Source organism: Clarias gariepinus, chromosome 25 (assembly GCF_024256425.1).
Source record: "Clarias gariepinus isolate MV-2021 ecotype Netherlands chromosome 25, CGAR_prim_01v2, whole genome shotgun sequence".
In the NCBI taxonomy this organism is placed as follows: Eukaryota; Metazoa; Chordata; class Actinopteri; order Siluriformes; family Clariidae; genus Clarias; species Clarias gariepinus.
The window spans coordinates 7789736-7811537 of NC_071124.1; the positions used below are offsets into that span (position 1 = coordinate 7789736).

General features: G+C 38.0%; 1 protein-coding gene across 1 annotated transcript in view; it reads right to left on the minus strand.

The window, feature by feature from the left end:
* The window catches only part of rsrc1 (arginine/serine-rich coiled-coil 1), a 144129-nt gene that overhangs the window by 49448 nt on the left and 72879 nt on the right, over positions 1–21802 (minus strand). Inside the window, exon 6 of the mRNA XM_053486607.1 lies at positions 19380–19431. Coding sequence (XP_053342582.1) covers positions 19380–19431 — 52 coding nt within the window. The remainder of the gene's footprint in view (positions 1–19379; positions 19432–21802) is intronic.

Here is a 21802-nt window from a genome sequence, read left to right on the forward strand (position 1 = left end):
CACAGAAATATAAATATCAGAACAATTGTTGGTCATGGTTTACTAAAGTTTTGGCATGATTTTACTACCATAGGGGAAAACAATAATCATTAAAGAACTGATTTACTCTCAGTATGCGACTAGTTGGTTTGTGAGCTGCCAGTAAACACAAAGAGAAGAAGCAGACCAATAAATTGACCTTCGTGCTGTGCCTAATGTTACTGATATTTCAAGAGTCACCCTGCCTTCCTTTCTTATCAGCTGTTGCCACACAGTTTATGAGATGATTGGGTGGCATCCTAAATAACAGTCCACTTCCGTGTTCAGATATGGATGGCTTCCATATTTAAGTTAAACTGTGCCGAGTACACTGTACCGTGTTTAAGACCTTTATCAAGTGGGATCAAGCACAGTCTGCTGATTCATGCCCAGCACAGCAGGGAGTGTCCACAATATGTAAAAATACTAATCACTGGATAGTGCATTATTGTCTCCGTGGTAGGTTTCAATGCCCAAACCCCAGCCAATAAAAGCAGTGCCCAGTACCCAAGCCTGGATAAATTGGGACGGTTGCATCAGGAAGGGCATCCGGCGTAAAAAACTTGGCCAAGCTGCAGTTGGGTCCGCTGTGGCGACCCCGCAACGGGAGCAGCCAGAAGACTAACAACAACTGGCCACTGGTTACTGACTTGGTAACATTACCAGACTCCATTTAAGTTTGCCTTAAGTTGCCATGCTTTCTAGAAGAGAGGAATGGCACAGTCTCTGTCGACCATTAATCACAGGAACACTAGTTAGTAAACTCGTCTCATGCAAAAAAAGGCAGATAGTGTTCCTCAGGGTGTGATGCTGGCGGCTTTCTGTTACTCGGGAGAAGCGTGTTTTATCCTTCTACCTCATTTAATGCCACATGTTAGAAAAAACCTGACCACATGAGGGAGGAAAAATTTTCAAAATTAAATAAAAAATTTCTTTCAGTGCTGTTATTACAGTATGAAAGCCGTAAGGACAGCATTACATAAAATTTCACAGGAAAGCTACAAACACAGGGCAGCGATGGGATTATCCTGAAGAATGTGCCAAGTCTTAAAAGCTTGAGGAAATACATTTAATTTGTGCTTCGTGTACGTGCAAACTCTTTTTTAAAAGCCAAAAGATCCGAACTTGAAGAGACTGAGATTCAAAAATCTGTTTAAGTATGAATAAATCTTAAAGCTAGAACGATTCACTTTTTAATGTAAACCGTTTTCAATTTGACCTAAACGGAACATACACATACTGTAATTTGGGTATAGGGGTAAGACAGAGCACCTACTGACTGAAAGTCGGCTATTGGTGTCGAGAGACCGGAGAATAGCGGGCCCCTAACACCCTTCATGCACATGTAATGATCTACACCTAAAGCTTGCTGGAGGGCTCTGCTCCAGAAAGCCACCTGAGATCCTTTCTCCAGCATACAAGAGTGCATGTGTGTATGTGTGCGCATGTGGAAGGAAGTATTTTCTACTGGTCTTAAGACCTTTTTTTTCTTTTTTATAGAAAGATTTCCTCATGCTTATATAGACCATATACCTTAGCTATATCATTACAGCGAAAAACATTTTAAAAAAGCACAAAGATCTGGTGAATTATACTGGCTTAAAACACTTCCAAAACATGCTAGTTCTTGCCTTGTGCCTGAAATCTACTTAACCGCAAATCCATGGCTTACATTTAAGTGACATAAGCTTGCAAATTTGTTGAACGGGGTTTTACATAGAGTCTTTCTTGATCGGGAGTAAGATCTCGTCTGTGTGTTTCAGAGCGCCCCCTCTTTTTCCCGATAGTAAAAGAGATGTTAATCTGCTATCGGCGCATCTTAAACACGAGCGATTACACCTATAATCGTCCCGCTCTTAAGCCGTCTGTGACTGCGAGATAAAGTGGGCTGCGGCAAATGTGATTGGAGAAAGAAGAGTAAAAAGATGGATGGATGGGTTACAGATTACTCGCACAATAAAAAAAATAGGATGATTTGTCCGAGATGGTGTTCCTCAGTGTGTTTTTTTTTTCTTTTTCAACAGATTCAGGTCATGCTGCCTTATCGAAGCCTGGTGCTGGCTGCCAAGGCCAAGTGGCTATGTTTACAAGGCGAGGACAAGGCAAACAAGGTTTGGGGGGGGGGGGGGGGGGGTTGGGGGGGATTTTAATCTAGTGGTAATTCCTGGGTGGGTGTAATCCAGGGGGGATTAGAAATGTGCGCATCAGGGGATTATATGTTTATCGTTAGATGCTCATCTACTGTTTGCGCAGCGAATGGAAGAGGAAGCAGTAAGGCATTACAACAGATAGACCAACACAACAGGAATTTAACACTTTTGTCCTCATTAATCTGTTCCTCTGGCTTCTCATTAAGATAATAATGTGAGAATGAAGGAAGAGTGCGCTCCAGCACTTAATTTCAGACCATAAAGGAGCACACTACACAGCTTGTCAATATACAGTATTGTACTATGTATCATAGACTTTCACAAAAAAAGGGTACTAGCCATCCATCCATCATCTATACCATTTATCCTGTATAGAGTAGTGTGCTATTTGGAGCCTGTCTCTAAGAACTTAGGGCACAAGTCAGGCTACACCATCAATTGGGTACCAACCGAAAACAAGGCCACGATCACACGCACACTATCACACACTACAGACAATTTGAAAATGCCAGGCAAGAAATGGGACAAATGCTTTACTGCGACAGGCTGCAAAGTGCCTAAAGATACAATATAAAAATTGATTGTTTTTATGTAACAACCTCAGCAGCAGCCTCATTTCCCCTCTCATCTATTTCAACCACTTAGGGTTCAGTATCACCAGTAAACCAATCACTGGCTTGATCATCTGTCATCATCTGCACCTGTTTCTCACTGGTTCATGCCTTAACTGGTTCAACTCAAGCTTGAATTATTTATAGGTCACTGTATAGCTTAAACAAACAACAACAAAACAATTCTTCTAAAAATTTCTTTTAAAGGGTATGGGCTGAAAATGTGAGCCCAAAATAAATCCTACAAGAAGCCTGGAGAACTATTCCTCAAGACTTCATCAAAAAAAAAAAAAAAAAAAAAAAAAATGAAAAGAAAGAAAATCTGGAACATTTGAGGGGCAGGGGGAGGCGGTCTCAAGGCGTTTGCACTGCACTGTGTATTTCTGACACTGGAGACTCCTTCTGTCACATAAACCATAAATAATGGATGTTAAATACTGTAGCTTCTCACGGAAAATGTCATCCACCATATGACTCTACTAGCCATTTCCCTATAAACTATGATGTTAGGATGAATATTTATAGAAACCTCTGATTTGAATTATAGGCAACACTCCTGTCAAAGCTGCTGAAAGGACACCATCTGACCAATCAGAAGCGAGAATACAGTAAGTGATGATAAAGGCGGTCTTTCTTTTCATCATCGGAAACTGGTTATTAAACAGACAGAAGGCATGACCAAAAAAAAAAAAAAAAGTGACTATTTTTTGTGCTTGTGGTGGAAATAGAAGATCCAACACATGCGTCACTACGTTATCTGCATGTACATCTCTGTCCTCGTCCACGCGCACGTGCCATACAGATGGAGAATAAATAGAGTCCCTGCTTGGAGACAGATGAGGAAGGGAGGGAAAAAAATCCCAAAAAGAATGCAAATATATGTGCTGGAGAAAAAATACGATGGAGGGGGAAAAAAACCTTAAACTAACATTAATTCATCCACGGCACTTTCTACAGCAGATGAAAGAACTGCGATGTTCTTTCTACTATTTATTTATCCTTAAATGAGGGAATGAGGCACATACTTCTCCAAGGCCCTGATTGCTGCTTGACTAATTAGACCGAAATGTGCAGGAAAAAAGAGAGGGATTAATTGTTTATTTCTCTTCACCAGCCCTGAGTGTTGGACAAGATTTTTTGGGAGAAAGTGGATGAGCGAAGAAGAGAGAGAGAAAAACGAAAAAAGAAAGAGAGATAGGATGTCAAATGTGTTTTCGGCGTGCCATCAATCTCACGGACAGGACGTTGACGTCTCTGTCATCAGCGGACCAAACCATGGCAGTGGCGGGGGTGGCGTTTGTTATGTCTAAATTTGCCGGACAGATCCAATGCCAAATGACGCAGGGCAGAACGACTGAAGCGTGTGTGAGCTTTTCAGGCGAAGTACAAGCAAGCTGGAAAAAAAATGGATGGGATCGCCTACAAACCCGAGAACAAGTAAGGCGTATAAAATGCCGCCAAACGACTCTGTCAAAGATGTTCGTTTCTCAAACGTTTCAAAAAGTGGTGACACACAGTTGCTTGAAATTTTAATTTAAACAAATCTGAAGTGCTAAATTAGCAGGTAACACGAACTCCTCCACTGTGAAGAGAAGCCATAATGGCACATGGTTAAGAGAACGATGTGGGTTAATGTGAAACATGTGTATGGAAACGTGTGAGGAGAGAAAAGAGGGAGAAGTCGATCTGAGAGCCAGACAAATCCATTACGGAGGAGAAAACAAATCCCATCCATGCCATCTGCTGTGGACCTGAAACTCCATATTAGAAAGGGCAGGTGTCTAAATATTTATAAATCGTGCTAAGTTTATTCCTGTAGTTTCTACATGGGGGGAAAAAATCCTCATTAATCGAATACAAACTAACAATTGCTTTGAAAGTGAAAAGGGATAGAAAACGATTAGAGGCACTTCAACATGCGCACTAACGCACTTCCCAAACTTTGTTATTCTGACAAGCTGGAATTCGCATGCGTTCACAGACATGCTGGCTCCCACACACGTACCTGTACACACACATACTGTACACACACACACAGCACTGAACTCAGTTTGCTGTGAACTACACTGTCCCTTGATAAAGCAGGTGCTACTTCATCAGCATCAATGAGACATGAAATTGTACCACAAGTGTTTTTATTTCTCTCTCTCCACAGATTCGAACCCTTTTCTCACTCTTGCCCCTGTCTGACATGTTCCCCTGGCCGGCCTGCATGATTATGAAAATGCACTTCACCCCATTAATCAGCATGTCTAATAAATCCTCATGCTTCCTCCCTGACAGAGCATCAGTCAGCGGCTCCCGGAGCACCCGTGGGACGGGGTCAATCACAAACTCATCAAATGCGTCATTTCGCCTCTCCATTTAGACAAACGGAGCTTGTTTATGGGAAAGATATCAGGTGTTCTGGAGCGAGGGAGCGGCGCTGAAACACCAGCGCCATTAATCAGGCCTTGATTGCAGGCGACGAGCAAGGCTGTTTATCCTAATTTCATTCATTTCGATCAACAAAGCGAACGCGAGCAAACGCAGCCATTAGCGCCGGCAGGATGGCACAATTATTTCCTTGTATTAAATAAAGTGATGATGAATGGGCTGGGGCAAACTAAAACAAAGAGAATTTTATTACTTCAAATTAGACCTCTAACTCCCCCTTTGCTCGCTTCTCCACCTGACAAAGAAACAGTGGCGTATGAAAGGAGGCCTTTTGGAAAAAAAGAAGGAGAAGAAGGAAAAAAAATAACTTTGGGTAAACGGGAGCCAAGACAAAAAGCAAAGAATTTAGTTTTTTTTTAAGCCTGCTTCCAATTATCAGCTAACTCTTAGTTGTATTTAGTGTTGAAAACAGTGGGAGAGCTAGTTAAGGCTGTCAACGTCAATATGAAGGCAGATGAAGAAAGCAGGACTAGTTGGTTTTGATCATGTCAGACTAGCCATCAAAAAGCCCTAGTGTGTACACACCATTTAATGAAAAACATATTCCGTTAATAGGTGGAGGGGGTGGACAGATAGCATGGCTAATAAGGCTCAAAACTAATGGGGTATGAAATCAGCAGTGTCATGTCAACAGGTCAGCTGATGCCTTTTGCCAGATTCAGGTAAATAAATGAAGAGATATACAGTATGCATGGACATATACATGTCTTGTTATTCTATAAATGTAGTTCTAAACTCTAAAGTATTTTTCTTAAATTAGAATCTTGGTATTAGTATATATATTTACATAAAGGCATCCGTTATTAAAATCAGTCGGGAAGATGGTTAAATCTGTCAAATGCGATCCAAAGTGTGCAGGGACATTGCATGTATAATTGTAACAAAATGAACAAAAAAGCATTAAAACTGTCATTCAAACCTAGGTTTTGTAATTTCATAATCTGGATAAACTATCCCTCAATAACCAAAGATGATATATTACTGTCTTACTCCTAATTAGATAAAATGGGGTTTAAATGGACCTCATATGAATGTGCCAGTGGAAGAAAGAAGAAACTCTCAACATTCCCACTCTCCGACAGCGCCAGACAGCGAGCCAAAGTAACTAAATTAAGCTAAGTTTACTTACCAGTAAATGCTTAGCGAAATTTAAGGTGATTGCAAAATTTGCTTTCATTCCACTTCAATGGCTCGCCTGTTTGAGGCTCATCTGCAAATAATTAGCGCATACATTTGCATCGAAATTATTTATGCCATATGTCGCGACAATTACGGCAGGTAGCGAATGAAAAACCTCCTATTGTCGTTTTTTCTTATGGTAATTTGTACGTATTCAGAAATCGCCATGTGTTTCTCTTCGAAGCACCATCAGCAACAAGTAAGGAAGAAAAATGAAAAGAGAACGTTAACGGTGAGGAGCAGGAGGAAAGCAAGAAGAAATTATTCGGTTTGGATCAGGACACACTCGAGAGCCCACCAGATGCTGTTTGGAATCTGCCAGTAGAAAAAGAGCCAAATTTGCACAAGTATTTTAACTTCTCTGCCATTACAGCCAATTCCCTTGCTGCACTCAATTTCACACACCTTTTTTTTCCCCCCTACTCTAGTTATAACGTACATCCAAACCTGTCTTTAACTTGCTGATTTAAAACAGATGGATGCAATAAACTAAGAGGTTTTTAGTTGGAAAAGAAAACTCTGTGTAACGATATCCACATACACACACACACATCTAATTTGCTGAATTCCTTTACATGTTTTCACCTTGCTGAAAACTTTCATTACACTACACATTTGGAAGCAGTCTCCACTCTTACAAAGAAAATTAGGACTTTCAGGCCTTGAGAGTGACATCAATATCAGTATGTCCCTGTTGGCGCCTTCAATCAGACAGTCCTTTTCCATGTTAGTTTAACTTTTAATTTGCCTGACCATTTTCAACTGGCTTGTTCAACATCATCTTTGGCACTGCAATTCTCTTTATTTGAAGGTTACTGTTCACATCTCTGTCATGGACCCATCTTTAAGGGAGCCATGAAAAGAGCTCTTCCACCAGTATTTATTGTAAATATTGAAGTGCAAAGACTTTAAACTTTCCATGCCACAGATCCAATGGTAAAAGGATGGTTCTTGCTCTTGCCAAATCCACCAGTTGTTGCTTGCCAAATACTGCTGTGCATTATCTGTTCCTTTATCAGTAAAGGTAAACTCTTGGGTCGCAAACCTGAGGTTCTAAACCTAACCAGACCATCAGTTGACTTTAAATGTGGCCTGTCAAGTCAAATTAGGGGTTCCTTATCAGTAGTCCTCATCAAACTCCTGGTTCAATAAGCTTTATTTTGATACCAGGTTTATTACTGTATCATGTCCAGTTGCTAAGATATGGCCAGTAAGAGCTTAATTATTAAAGAGGAAAAAAATCTTATTTTTAGAATATCTAAAAAAGAATTATGTGAAGTAGTAAGAAAAAGGGAATCCTTAGCCTCAAATCATTTTGGTTCTGTAGCTAAAAAAAAACATGCACTGTGTAGTAACCAGCTTGGACAGTGTTAATTGAAGTGCTTAAATTTTTTTTTTTTTGGATTTTAACATTTTTAACTGTTTTGAAGAATCAGTTTTAAGTTATTATTATTATTATTATTATATAATGTTTTGCAGAAATTGAGGATTTGATACATATCCCTTATTGCACTGTATAGTTCATAGCACAAAACTAACCTGTGTCACTTGATACCATAATTGATATGACGGGTCACAAATTACAAGTTTCTAATTGAGATCTTATCTTAGACTACCAGGTCCTGCCTTCCTAAACTACAGTAGATGTATTAGAAGATAAATTAAAAAAACAACAAATGAATATAAATTGAATGCGCAGAAGTGCACAAAAAGCATGCCCGTAGATACACCATCTAAGGCAGTTTATCTGATGTGAAATCCTGTCCTACACCACTATACACAGCTGACTCAACATACATCCTTCAAAATACAGACCCAGCATAAGACATCTGGGAAGCCACTAAAACAGTCTCTCTCTCTCTCTCTCACACACACACACACACACACTCACACACCTATACACACCATGTGAACAGACTGCCAGTGCGCTCTCTAGACTTTCAGCCTCATAAAACATCTGCCTCAGTCAATTGGACATGAACCGTCTGCGAAGCGCTCCGTAACCGGAATGGGACTCCGGGGCATCAGTCATGCTGCCAGTGTGTTTGCCTAATACAGCTAAGTGACTGAGGTGAGTGATAAGAGCTTATTCAGGTATTTCGAGTCTGGAGAGCTCTCTTTTTGAAGGGTATAATTACCCTTGATGGAACAGTTGACTGGAACAGTGAGGTAATAGCACATAAATCTCCTCTGATCAATAGGTGCTGGCTGCAGATTACAGAGCGCTACTCCGTGATTAGTCCATCTTTAAGGCAGCTACCAGGATTTCCACTTTTGTGAACTGTGGGGTTTGTGCTCACTGTAGTACAACAGTAATGCAAGAAAGACATCATTACCTGATCCAAACCAAGTATTGAAATACAGTATAAAACAAGACTAAGCACGTTCGCTGGATTGTGTGTCTTAAAAAACGAAGGATTGTTGACAAGGTGATCTTTGATCCGGGGGTGGGGGAGGCTAACTTATGTTAGGTTAGCAAAATACACATTTATTTTTTAAACCATTACTAACAGCTACATATCATTAGTTAAGACTGTATTAACTGAGGTAAATTTTTAAAGGTTAACTAAACACACCAGCATTAATTAACAAGTCATGTTCCAAAATGAACATTCATGCCTAAAAACTAACCTAATTTATTTCATTTAGAAAATTAAGTGCTGGAAAGTTTCAGCATAATTGTAAGAATTATGACACAAGACTGATGGTAGCGCTCACCTTCATACATTTCAAAAAGGGCAGCAAAGAAGCTGCTTCTCTCCAGGAAAAACATCAGGGACACACTGAAATTCTGCAGTGGTACAATGATTGGACTGCTTAGGACTGGGGTAAAGTCATTTTCTCTGATGAATCCCCTTTCCGATTGTTTGGGGCATCTGAAAAAAAAGCTTGTCCAGAGAAGAAAAGGTGAGCGCTACCATCAGTCCTGTGTCATGCCAACATTAAAGCATCCTAAGACCATTCATGTGTGGATTTGTTTCTTATCCAAGGGAGTGGGCTCACTCATGATTTTGCCTAAGAACACAACCATGAATAAAAAAACGGTACAAAAACATCCTGTGAGAGCAACTTCTCCCAACCATTCAATAACAGTTTGGTGACGAAAAATGCCTTTTCCAGCCTGATGGAGCACCTTGCCATAAGGCAAAAGTGATAACTAAGTAGCTAGGGGAACAAAACATAGAAATTTTCGGTTCATGCCCAGGAAACTCCCCAGACCATAATCCCTTTGAGAACTTGGTCAATCCTCAAGAGTGAGAGGGTGGACAAAAACTCCAAGCATTGATTATGCAAGTATGGGCTGCCTTTAGTCTGGATGTGGCCAGGGGGATGGCAGGGGGATTGTAGAGGTTTTAAAAACGAAGGGTCAACCCTGCAAATATTGACCCTTTGCATAAACCTAATGTAATTGTCAATAAAAGCCTTTGACACCAATAAAATGCTGGTAATTATACTTTAGCATACCACAGTTACATCTGACAAAAAGATCTGAAAACTGAAGCAGCAGACTTTGTGAAAATTAATATTTGTGTCATTTTAGCCACATCTGCATACTAAAAGACATGACAGATTGTATGTTATAAATTATAAAATAACACCTATTACCAAACTTACTGTTTATGCTTTAGTAATGCTTAGGTTTGTGGATTATTAATGTTAAGTGATGCTCTTAATGATGTTAAGAAAAAAGCTGCATGGAAAGCTTCACCCTAACACTATTAAATCTTTTTCTTTTTTTAATACAGCACTGTGCAAAGTCTTGAGCCATCCCTAATTTCTTCCAAAGAGCCAGACTTTCCTGTATTTTTAATGCAGTCTTGAGGAATAGTTCTCCAGGATTCCTGAAGGATGTCTCATTTTTGGCTCTCATTTCCAGTCCCTGTACCTGACCAGTTTTAGAGGAATGATTTTTGTTTGTTAAGCCACACAGTGACCTATGAATCATTCAAGCATTAAAAAAAACATCCAACTTAAGGCATGAAGCGGTGAGGAACAGGTTCAGATGATGACAGATGATCAGGCCGGTCATTAGTATACTGGTGATGCTGAATGCTAAGTGGTTGGAACAGATGAGAGGGGAAATGAGGTCGCTGCTGAGGTTGTTACATAAAGAAGCTATTTTTAAATTGTATCTTTGGTCACTTTGCAGCCTGTCGCAGTGAAAAAATTATTTTAATTTCTTTAATTTAATCTACATCATTTCATTTAGTTTAATATGAAAAAATGATGGGTGGCTCAAGACTTTCGTACAGTTTACAGCTTACACAGGAACATGGAAAAGATTAATGAAAGTGAATCGTTTAAGTAGGAAAATAGGATAAAAGTGTCTGGACAAGTCAGCTGCTGTACTGTATTCATGGTACACTTATACTGTATGTATTGGCATTATACAGATGTGATTTATGCTGCTGAGGAGCTGAGTACACACATGCATGTCTTATAAACATTTTCGTCCTAATGACGCATGATGAAGTGTGTGGAGTGCTGTGTGTTCACGAACAAACATTGTGTTTGATTTAAACCTGAAAGGCAGTCTAAAAGAGATTAATCATGCAAGGAGAAAATAGGAGGTGATCACCAAGGTAGCAAGAATATACTTGTGAAGGAATAAAACAGGGTGTAATAGCTAGTGTAGTTAACAACATGTGTGTGGTAGTGTACATGCATATAGTCTGATGTCGCATGCTATTGTAGTGAGTATGGCAACCTGATGCACCCAGGAGCCTTAAGAGTCCTGTTTAAAGTGTGACAATTTGTCTGACACACACACACACACACACACACACACACACACACACACACACACACACACACATATTATGCAAAGCTTGCAAGACCCACATAATCACCAGTAGTGTCATGTACAATAATGACTATACCAACCATGAAATAAGCATTAAGATGTCAAACACATCTTGTGATTTTTAGAGTAAAGTACACACACTTAAGGCTCCGTTTACTGAATGTCTACTCTTTTGTTACAGCGTTTTGATGCACTTTGACCTGCAGGACCTTCTGGGAGTGCTGCACAAACACACCCCAACACATACATTTCTCACGACAAGTTTACTTCAGCCAAAATAAAAACAAAAACGGCTCTTTAACAAACATAGAACGATGTGATGAAATAGTACAGATAGGACAATTTAAACAAACTTAAAAATACTACTCAACTAATATAAATTCATATAAATTTTATATAATTATAAATAGAAAGTGATGCAGCAGGCACATTATAATGTGCAGGTAGACCTTACAGAACATGTAACAATGTTTTATTACTGACAGTAAAACTAACTGTGTCTTATTAATTAAATATCCGACTGCAAGTTATACTGTAAGACCAAGTAAGAATTACGAATAAAGAAATTTAAATGTTTTACATTAACATAATGATATAACAAGGGAAATTAAAAAAACATTGGGCAGCTCTACACAAACAGATTAACTTTCTAAAATGTTTTAAACAGTTAAAGTTTTAAAAGATTTTAACTTAAAGGAAAGTAGTATGTTGTGATTCTGATATAAAGTAATAACATATAAATTTCTACATTGTAAAACTGTAAATCTTATTTGAACAGTTGATATTGTGATGTATCTGATACTTATGCTCTGTTAAGCCTTCACATATCTAACCTAGGGTGCTGTTTGTTAATCTGTGATTTCTCAGGCTCTGGTACTGTAACTCTGAATGAACTTCTCTGCAGCGTGTCTTTGTTTCCTGGGAAGGTCTCATGATGGTGCTTGATGGGTTTTGCAAATGCACTTGACAATACTGTTCTTGCAAGAATTGTTCCAGAACCGCTGACCCTCATGTCTGTGTTGCTGCTGTTGTTTCTTAAATAACTTATGCCATCTATGTTTCTGTTCTAGAATATAGATAAACTTGTGTTCAAACCTTTAATTGTGTGCGTGTGTGTGTGTTTGAGTATACAGTGAAACCTTGGCTTACGAACATAATTTGTTTCGGAAACGTGCTTGTTTATCAAAACGCTTGTATATCAAAGTGAATTTCCCCCATAAGAAATAATATAAACTCTGATGATTTGTTTTTAAAAACCCAGGAATAAATAAACAAATTAACCTTCACTTTATCTTTAAAAAGAATCATGGCTGATTATATATATATAAAAACAATATTAAGTGAATATATTTCCAATTATTTAAATAATAACTTGCATTTTAAACGATTCAAATTATTCAATTATTGTAATGCATTGACAGATTAAACCTTTAACTGCTGGTTTCATGCTATTTAAGTACTTAAAAAAAAAAAATCCAGAAAAACAACACTTGATTGAAGAAAACACTGACTGGTTTATATAAAGAAAAGAAATATAAAAATATAAATAGCTGTAAAAAACAAAATATAGTACAAGACAGTACAAGTCAGTTTTCAGATGGAAACAAAAACCCTAATGTACGCTCCTGGGATTTGCAAAAAAAAATAGAAAGGGGCGAGTGTGACAAAGTTGCATATGTTTTGCTGTAATTTTATTTATTTATTAACTTTTAAGTTATATATGGAAATACTGAATGACCTTGTACATAATTATGCAGTCATGATAAACATTTATAACAAAATTGGTACAGCATATAATACAGTGCCAAAGACTTTTGCACAGTACTGTATAAACATGCTCACACACTTACACAAACATTACCCCGACTTATACGAGTGTTAACTTGGGACTGCATGTTAGTGAAACAAACAAACACACACACCCACACCCACACACACAAAGCCAAATAGGATCTGACCCATAAACATATCCACACAATACTCTCACCTTTAACAGCGGGACACCACAGAGTGAAGGAAGGGGCTGTGTGTGTGGGTGTGTGTGTGTTTGGATGTGTGTGTGTCCGTGAGTGAGAGAGAAAAAGAGAGCAGCGAGCAAGTGGGAGAGCTCATTACAGATTTGCTGGGGCCCCTCCACAATAGGCCCTGAGCCACTTACGAGGGGATGATCTGCTGTGCACACTCTCCCAGAGTCCATCAACACACACACATACACCCGCACCTTTGCGGCTGGGAGAGGATTTAGGGATCTCAGGAGACTTGGGGAAAAAAAAAAAAAAGAGCGAGCAAGCGAACGAGGGAATAGAGAAGAAAAGAGGAGAGGAGCGAGGCGGCTGGCGGGCGCACAGACGAGCAGCAGGGCTTAAAGCATGGCACGGCTCTCCGTCAGGAGACCATTACCATTCCAAAACCATCCAACATCTGCTCGATCACGCACACACACACACACGCACACAGAGGGAGAGAGAGAGAGAGAGAGAAAGAGAGGAGAGAGAGAGAGGGTGTGGTGTCTGTACTAGTCAGTAAGGCACTCCCCCTAGATCTCAGAAGATGTTTATCTCCACACTGAAAATTAATACAAAGTGGTGTCTGTAATTTTAAAGATAAACAGAAGCATGAAACTACTGAAATGCACGAGTGAAGACAGGAAGTGCTTATTACCGTGCCATTACAATTACCAACCTTTGCTCCTGAAAGTCAATTAGGTGCTTTGGGACACCTCCTTTATACACATGCAGCCAGGCATGTGTATGCACGCACACACGCACGCACACACACGAACACGCACATTTCATCCTTGCAAACACAATGGGGTCCAAAAAACTCACGTTTTTTTGGAATTCATTGTCGACTTTATCACAAAGGCTCCACAGGTTTGTGTAAAACCTGATGATTAGCGTGGCATCTGAGCGCGTTTCTTCAAAAAAAAATTGAAAAAAAAAATGGCCGTCAACATGGTCAATATCAGACGTTTGCTTACATTTAACGACCCAGAAAATGTGTAACAAAAAAGAAATATATATATATATATATATATATATATATATATATATATATATATTCACTGTGGTCCCCCTGCTCTGTATACACGTTTTTTTTTCCATTCTAATTCAACATACTGTAAAAAGAGTAAGCTGCATGATCTAAACCATTAATATGCACAGAAAGACAAGAAAGTTACATTTTTTGAGAAATATTTAACCAAAACATGGTATTGGTGTTAAAAAGTAATGACCTATGACATGATGACCTATATACAGCATCAATTTTATAATATCAATACTATAAAAAAATATCTTTCCAAAACAGCTGCAGTTTAGCAAGCTGATATTTTTCGGGAAGCGAGTTTGGCCACTTCTATGTTGCATAAACTTCAGAAGTAGTTTCTTTGGTACACACATTTTCTGTATAATGTGTACAATAAAAAAAGTGTTTTATTCACCGATATCAAAATCATTACTAAGTCTAAAGTGCAAAGCAGCTCATTTATTTAACCGGGGGCCGAGACTGCGGGAATGATAAGAAAAGCAAACTGAGTGAGATGGAATCTTTACATCATAATGAAAGTCACGACAGTTAAAACGACGTACGTTTGCACTGAAGTGCATTAACAAAATCTGTCCGGGCATCTGCAGACTGACCTCCTTTTTCGGGCAATAAAAACTCTGCTTATAGGCCATTCTGAGAGAGAGGATATCCAGAGACAGCGCTGCTTTTAATACTCATACATCTGGCCATCTGAGACTGTTTTGTTTTTTTCACCACTCAATCCCCAGACTTTTTTATTTTTATGATGGGCCATTCTCGTTACGAGGATGTTAGTAGCATCGGGGGAGCTGGGGAGCTGAAATAATGATGCTGCGAGGGCCGAGCGCGGCATGCCCATTGGGTAACGAAGCGCAGAGCCCTTTTAATAAAACCGACACACACTACAGAGCACAGGATAACATGGTTAGTGTGGTGACTGCTAATCACAGGTTAGGGATACCATCAGATTTCCCTCGAATTGACCTCAGACAGCAACATGTCCGCAGAACCAGAGCTAAAAGGAAACTAAATGGCGAGGTCTGATGCTGGCTTATTCTGGCTCAGTGTTGTAAAAGTAGTAGAGTCTAGAGAAATTACACAGACATCCAATAGCAATATGTACTTTTACATTAAGCATAATTAACATAATTAAAAAAGAATTGTGCTTTGTAATAATTGTTTTTGTTTGTTTCCAATTAATAATGAGAGTCCTTAAATTTGGGCTACTAGATAGATCAGGATTAATATTTAAAGTTAGGGTTCAGATTGTTGGTCATACAGCTGATCCTTCAGGCTTAGGTATAAAAAGCTCATTTTGCCATGGTTGTAAAGATGTTTTTGTGTTGCTGTCGTTGTAACATTATGGCTTTAAAAGAAACTAGGTTCAAAGGATTTTATACTTTAAAGAAATAAATTAAATCCACAATTAACAACAACTGCTCAATTATATAATAAACTTTTTATTGGATAAATCAAGAGCAACAACCATTAAGTTCTATTATAATACATTACGTTAAAAGATATTATAATAATATGGGATATGTCAAAACAGAATCATAAACTTTATAATTTCAGATTATTTTTTTAGGTCACTTGCTTACAAAACTCTTTGGATCGTTTAGTTTAATTCATTTACGGTTCTGTAAATAATTTTTTTACGGCTTAAAAAGAACAGTTTAATAAAGACACGATTTGCAGTTAAAATCTGCCCAAAACGTTGCTAGTGAATCGAGCTGTCGGACACTTACTTCACTAGATTGCCGTCTGTCGATGTCCCTTTTTCGTGGTAAATTTAAAATGTAAGAACTTTCTCTAAGCTATTCCCTATTTTCTCAAGCTACCATATAGTATTCTTACTTCATAGTATGAATTCCATAACCCATGTACTGCTCTATACACTCTGCATCCTGAAAAGGGTGTAGAAATTGGCTAAAATTGTTTACTACTTAAAGTACTGCTTTAAAAATGTGTTTCAAATAAATTACCATTAAAAAAAAAGAAAGAAAAAAAAAAGAAGGAAGTTCATTCTTCCTTACTATTTTGCCAAACTCATTAGTCTTTCCAACCTACATGAAGGTAGAAGTGAAGTGTGTGTCTGTGTTTGGGATATGCTCGCTGGTGGGTGGCTCACAGATGATGTATGACTTGGGGTACCTTTAATATGTTTCCTGTACAAAACGTCAGCTGGGCTTCAGCATGCGTGCACACACACACACACACAGCACTTTAAAATGCAATAACAAGCCGTCACATCTGGTTCGTAATCAAAGTGCTCAAATAGTACAAGGCAGAATATATACAACTCAAATAATGAAAGATGACTTTTCCTCTCAGTTGCAAGATGAAATATGACTTGCTGTCTCTGTTCATGGCTGAAAGAACAGGACCAGATATACACACCGCAGACATGTTTAAAAAAAAAACCCTAGAGGACCACCGGCCCCAAACCTGTGAGTGTTTGACACATGCCTATGTATGACTCGCAGTGTGTCTGTGTGTGTGTGTGTGTGTGTGTGTGTGTGGTACGAGACAAATGGATGACTTTTGCCTGTTCTGGTTTTGGTGGGAACTTTTACAGTTCAAGCCATTAAAAAGTGTTAGGATTCTACCGAAAGGAAAGCTGTGAGCTGAGAGAGAGAGAGAGAGAGAGAGTGTGTGTGTGTGTGTGTGTGTGTATGTGTGTGTGCATGCGTGCGTGCGTGTAAATTTCACACACGTTAAAAAATCAATAATCAACTAATTATTTATAAATAATGATAATCAGACATAGATTTTTTTTGTGTGTTTTCTACAGGTTGCTTCAGTGACTTTTAGGTTAGTTAAACTATAGGCTGAATTATTTGTGCCAGCCACCAAAATATCATCAGTGACTGTTTGACTTTATTCACTGGTCAGCTGACCGGTTATTCTGCTCATGCTGACCTCTGACCACCTCTAAAACCTGGACCATGGAAATGATCAAGGATGGTTTGAGAAACATGATAAAGAATTGACGGATCTCGATCCAATCACACATCTGTGGAAAGTATTAATCTGGTATGTACTCCTTTTGCTTCAGTGGCTTTAATGGCATGGATGATCCATATAGCAACAAACCCAATGGGGTGTTGTTGAACACAATTTTCAAATAAAGGGATAATAATCAAGGAAAACCTGACCTTTTGTTTACAGGAGCTAACTTTTTGATTTTGAACTTTTAGATTTTGACAAATCAACCTAAATGTTAACAATGACCTTATCTATTTTTTGTGTACGTTGTCAAAGAATTTCGGACCCAACTGTACATATTTGACAATAATAAATGATTGAAAGGAAAAAAAAAAGGAAAAAAAAATCTGGTGTTTGATGTAAACATCTATCTGCATTACATTATGGTATTACGCTGCTGCTACATAATTGGTCATCTAGATAACTGCAAGAATGTGCTGTTGTACAGGTGCTTCTCCTAAATGCAAATAAGACACCCATGTAGTCTTTAAATGCATGTATAACCTGTTAAAATCTAAACAAGATATTTACAGAATTACACTCGCATGTTATCTGCTAAACATGTATGTTCCTGCCAGCACCATAAAGTGTCTCACACTCAGTCATATACACGTGAGTCACAATCTTCTGAATAAAAATGAGCTCATCAAACATAGATCCTAAATAAGAACCAGACAAGATGAATGATGAGCACTGATTCATGTTGATGTTTTTGTAATTATGATTTAATTTGTTAAATTACTTTAACTTGATTTGAAATTCAGTACGAGTTTTTCATATTGTTAAAGAGTTCTGTTTTAAATACATTTTGTTTTTAGATTACATTTCAGTTTTTTTTTTTTGTTGTTGTTTTTTTTATGTTATGATAATTTTGGTCTTATGGGTGCAGAACCTCCAAATAATCCTACAGTACATTGCACTCCCTTTGTACTAGGTGGGACCTTTCTGCACTAGTGACTAAAATCTCAGTCATGTATATTGGGGGGGGGAGCGACAGAGAGCAAATTTTTTTTTTTTTTTTTTTTTATTTATTTTTATTTATTGGTATTTATTTACAGTATTTAATTAATTAATTAATTAATTAATTATATTTGCTTTTTCAGTGTCATATAATCTTTAGTTTATGTGAATGTTAAAATAAATGTTAAATTAAGTCATTAACTATTAAAGGTATGGAAATTAATATTTACTTTTGTAGGTGTTTTGCTTTGTCTAGATGTCTCATTCTCCACCAAATAAAAAATTAGGTGCTGTGAACAGTATTTATTTTGTTAAAAAAAAAAAAAAACTAAACAAATTATACTAGAAGTACTACCATAAAAAAACTATTGTTGATGTTAAATCATTATGGTGTTTCCTAGTTTAGAAATTTGTTGTGTTTGTAATATATTATTCGAGCTTCCAAAACATAATAAAATTCATTGTTGTTGTAGTTTTGGTGGACTGCCAGCTGTCACTTTCTGCACCAAGCTAGAACCAGCCATGTTAAATTTAAGAAATAAATTGTAATAATTAATTTAAGTGAACAACTGCCAAAAATACAATTACAACAACAGAAATTAAAAAAAAGTATTAAAAATAAATGAAAAACTACCTTTTGTATGATTCGTCTTCTGATTTTAGCATTTTTGTTTAACGATTTGAGCTATGAACATTTTTTCTCAGTAAAATGATCTCACTTAGCCACATTACTGTCAAAACAAAGTGCTTGAATTACTCTTAATTTTTTAAATATGTCCCAGTAGAAGTGGGATTTGGTTTGTTAATTTGCTCTTATTTGGATGAGGTTGTCTGTAGACAAAAGTTGGTAAGTTGGTAACTCTATAACTCTATGAACTACTATCATGACTGAAATGGTTTGGTGTGAACATTGACCTTGTATAATAGAGCATTCTACATGAAATGCGTAGCTTGTAACATTTCAAAGAGTGAAAAAAATAATAATTACCAATGTTTTTTAGGTAAAATAGTAAAAACTAAAATATATGGTCACTGGACCCATAATGCACCAATTAGGGATTAAAACAAAACAAAGGGAGGACGGGCATCACTGAAACACTGGCCTTCATCAGATTGGGAAAATGTTAATGAAATCTAAGCCTTGGTTAAATACCAGAGAGCCGTTTTTACTTTGCCTACTTTGTGAAGGTGTGAGCAGTCACTGACCTGCAGCCTGGAGCACTAGATGGAGTCGAGCCTTTGCCTGTTCAGCTGGTGTCTGAAAACACAAAAAAGCAAACAAAAACATTAAATGAGACACAACTACATTAGAAATGAGAATTTATATACATAAACAATACTTGTGCATTCGGAATATTTCTTCAGGAAAGTAAAACTATGAAAATTATTAGAATAATGATGCAGCCTGAAAGCCATTAAAAGCATGAGAAAGATATTGTAATCATTTCAAAAGATGGTGCTGTAGTGCTGGTGTGTGTGTGTGTGTGTGTATGTGTGTATGTGTGTCTGTGTGGAAGATTTGACAGCTGCCTTGGAAGTCAGAACTCGTGTTTTTGACATGAGTCAAAAAAGCAGGGTGTAATTCCAATATCCCCGCGATTAGATTTGCCGCTCTTAATTGTCAAGAAAGACGGATTGTATGATAAAGAAGTTATAAAGGGGGTATAGATTGCATTTAGTCGTGTCTGTGCGTGCATAGAGGTGTGTGTGTGCTGGGTGTGTGGGATTACGGAGAAATTAAATGCTAATAGGATGAAATTTGAATGTGGAGCCTGCGCATCTTGTTGGAGCTCGCTGGGCCTCGATGACAGCTGTGACGCACATTATTCAGCATAAATTTGATTTATCAAACTGTAAAAGTTGTCACTTTGTAAAAATGTCAGCTCGGGTGGCGGCAGGGAAATATAATGACCCGCTTTAATGTAAAACTGTCACTCTGCACTGTCTTAGATGACAAACACATCTAGCTCTTTCTTTCAAATCTCGCCCGCTTTGGGGGAGAGGGGGGGGGGACGTTTAGCATCTCTCCAAGACTAAGCTTAAGCGCCTCCTTTTTTTTTTTTTTTTTTAAGTGTTGTATCCCAAGAAGGGTACATTGGGAGCATTTGATATGAATTTATCAATCACGAAAGCAAGGAATGCATTGGAGGGGTGGGGGGTGGGGGGTACCAGAGAAGCGGAGCTCAAGGTAAGACAGCCCACACTGTATCAATCTTCTATCTTATTCTCTGTTTTCATCCCCCTTTTTTATTCATGCAACTGTGATTACAGAACCACTCCGTCTTGGTGCAATAACAAGTCGAGGAGGAGAAAAAAAAAAAGTGGCTTAAGTGGATGGATAACAGCAGGCATGGCAATCATCTTAGTTACAGTTTATTATGAAATTTCCTCCATAATTATGTTTGCATTTGTTTACCATGCCCCCCAGGCCTCTGTCGGGCCATATAAGACAGTTCGTATTTACAAAAGAGATCTCCCTCCCTCCCTCCTTCTCTCTTTCTCTCTCCCGCTCACCCTTCCCTCCTCTGACTCACTGAAAAAAGGGAAAGAAAAAAAATCAGGAATGAATGAAAGCAAAGGAAGAAAAGAACATTAATACAGAACAACCGCTTGCCTTTTGCTTCATAAAATGACGAATGGGTAAAGGAATAATAGATCCATAAATTGTGGTGTATTATAAAAGAGGGCCTTTAATGCGTGATCAGAAGCCGTCTCAAACAGAAAGAAGAAAGAGAGAATTATATGTGTCCTGAAAAAAAAAAAACAAGGCCTTGGAGATATGCGCTATGTTTATAGTACATTTCTGTTTAATCAGAGAAACGGTTCTTAAACACGAGTCTTAGTCAAACCAACTTATCCATAAAATATACAATTTAAGTTGTACAAAAATTATAGGTAGAAAAAAGGAATAAAACACTTAAGAAAACAATCAGCAGTCGCTGTAGAGTTGATTTTCAAATAACAATTCCCACCCACCAGCCAAGTCATGTCTATTATATGACAACCACGAGAAGGTGTAAGACGTGCTGAAGAAAGTGCAATCTGCCTCCTTCCGCATACACAAGCTCACATATATAATTGGCTCTTCCAGCTATGACTGATGGAGAAGACACATCATCATCACCTTTTCCCAGAAATCATGGCCAAGCTACAGTACATATGACTTTGGCGCCCCTGACAGGGATTCAAACATGCACAGTCACACTAAAGTTCTCGACTTTACAGCATTAACCAGTCAGTCATTCCCTCACCAGCAGCTCCATCTTTTTCTGGTTTAAAGTTAATACCAGAAAAAAGCAACTTGTCAGAAAATACAGAAAAACAAAGCGCAAAGTCGATAATAGTGAAGACTTTCCCTTATTGTTTAAACTCAAACAGTAACTCTGTAGACTCCTTCTATAAATCTCCTCACACAAACCACTTAATTCTATCATCTGTCAAATGAGTCCTCGCATATGTCCCTATACCTTCTGAGCAATCAGAATTAATGAGTAAACAAAGCTGTGGTATAATAAATAACATAAAATAAAAAAAACACAAGTCACTGAACAGCGAGACAAATTTTACATTTATGAAACATCTACAGTAATATACATCAACTGAGACTGATAATAGTTTGCTTGTACGTA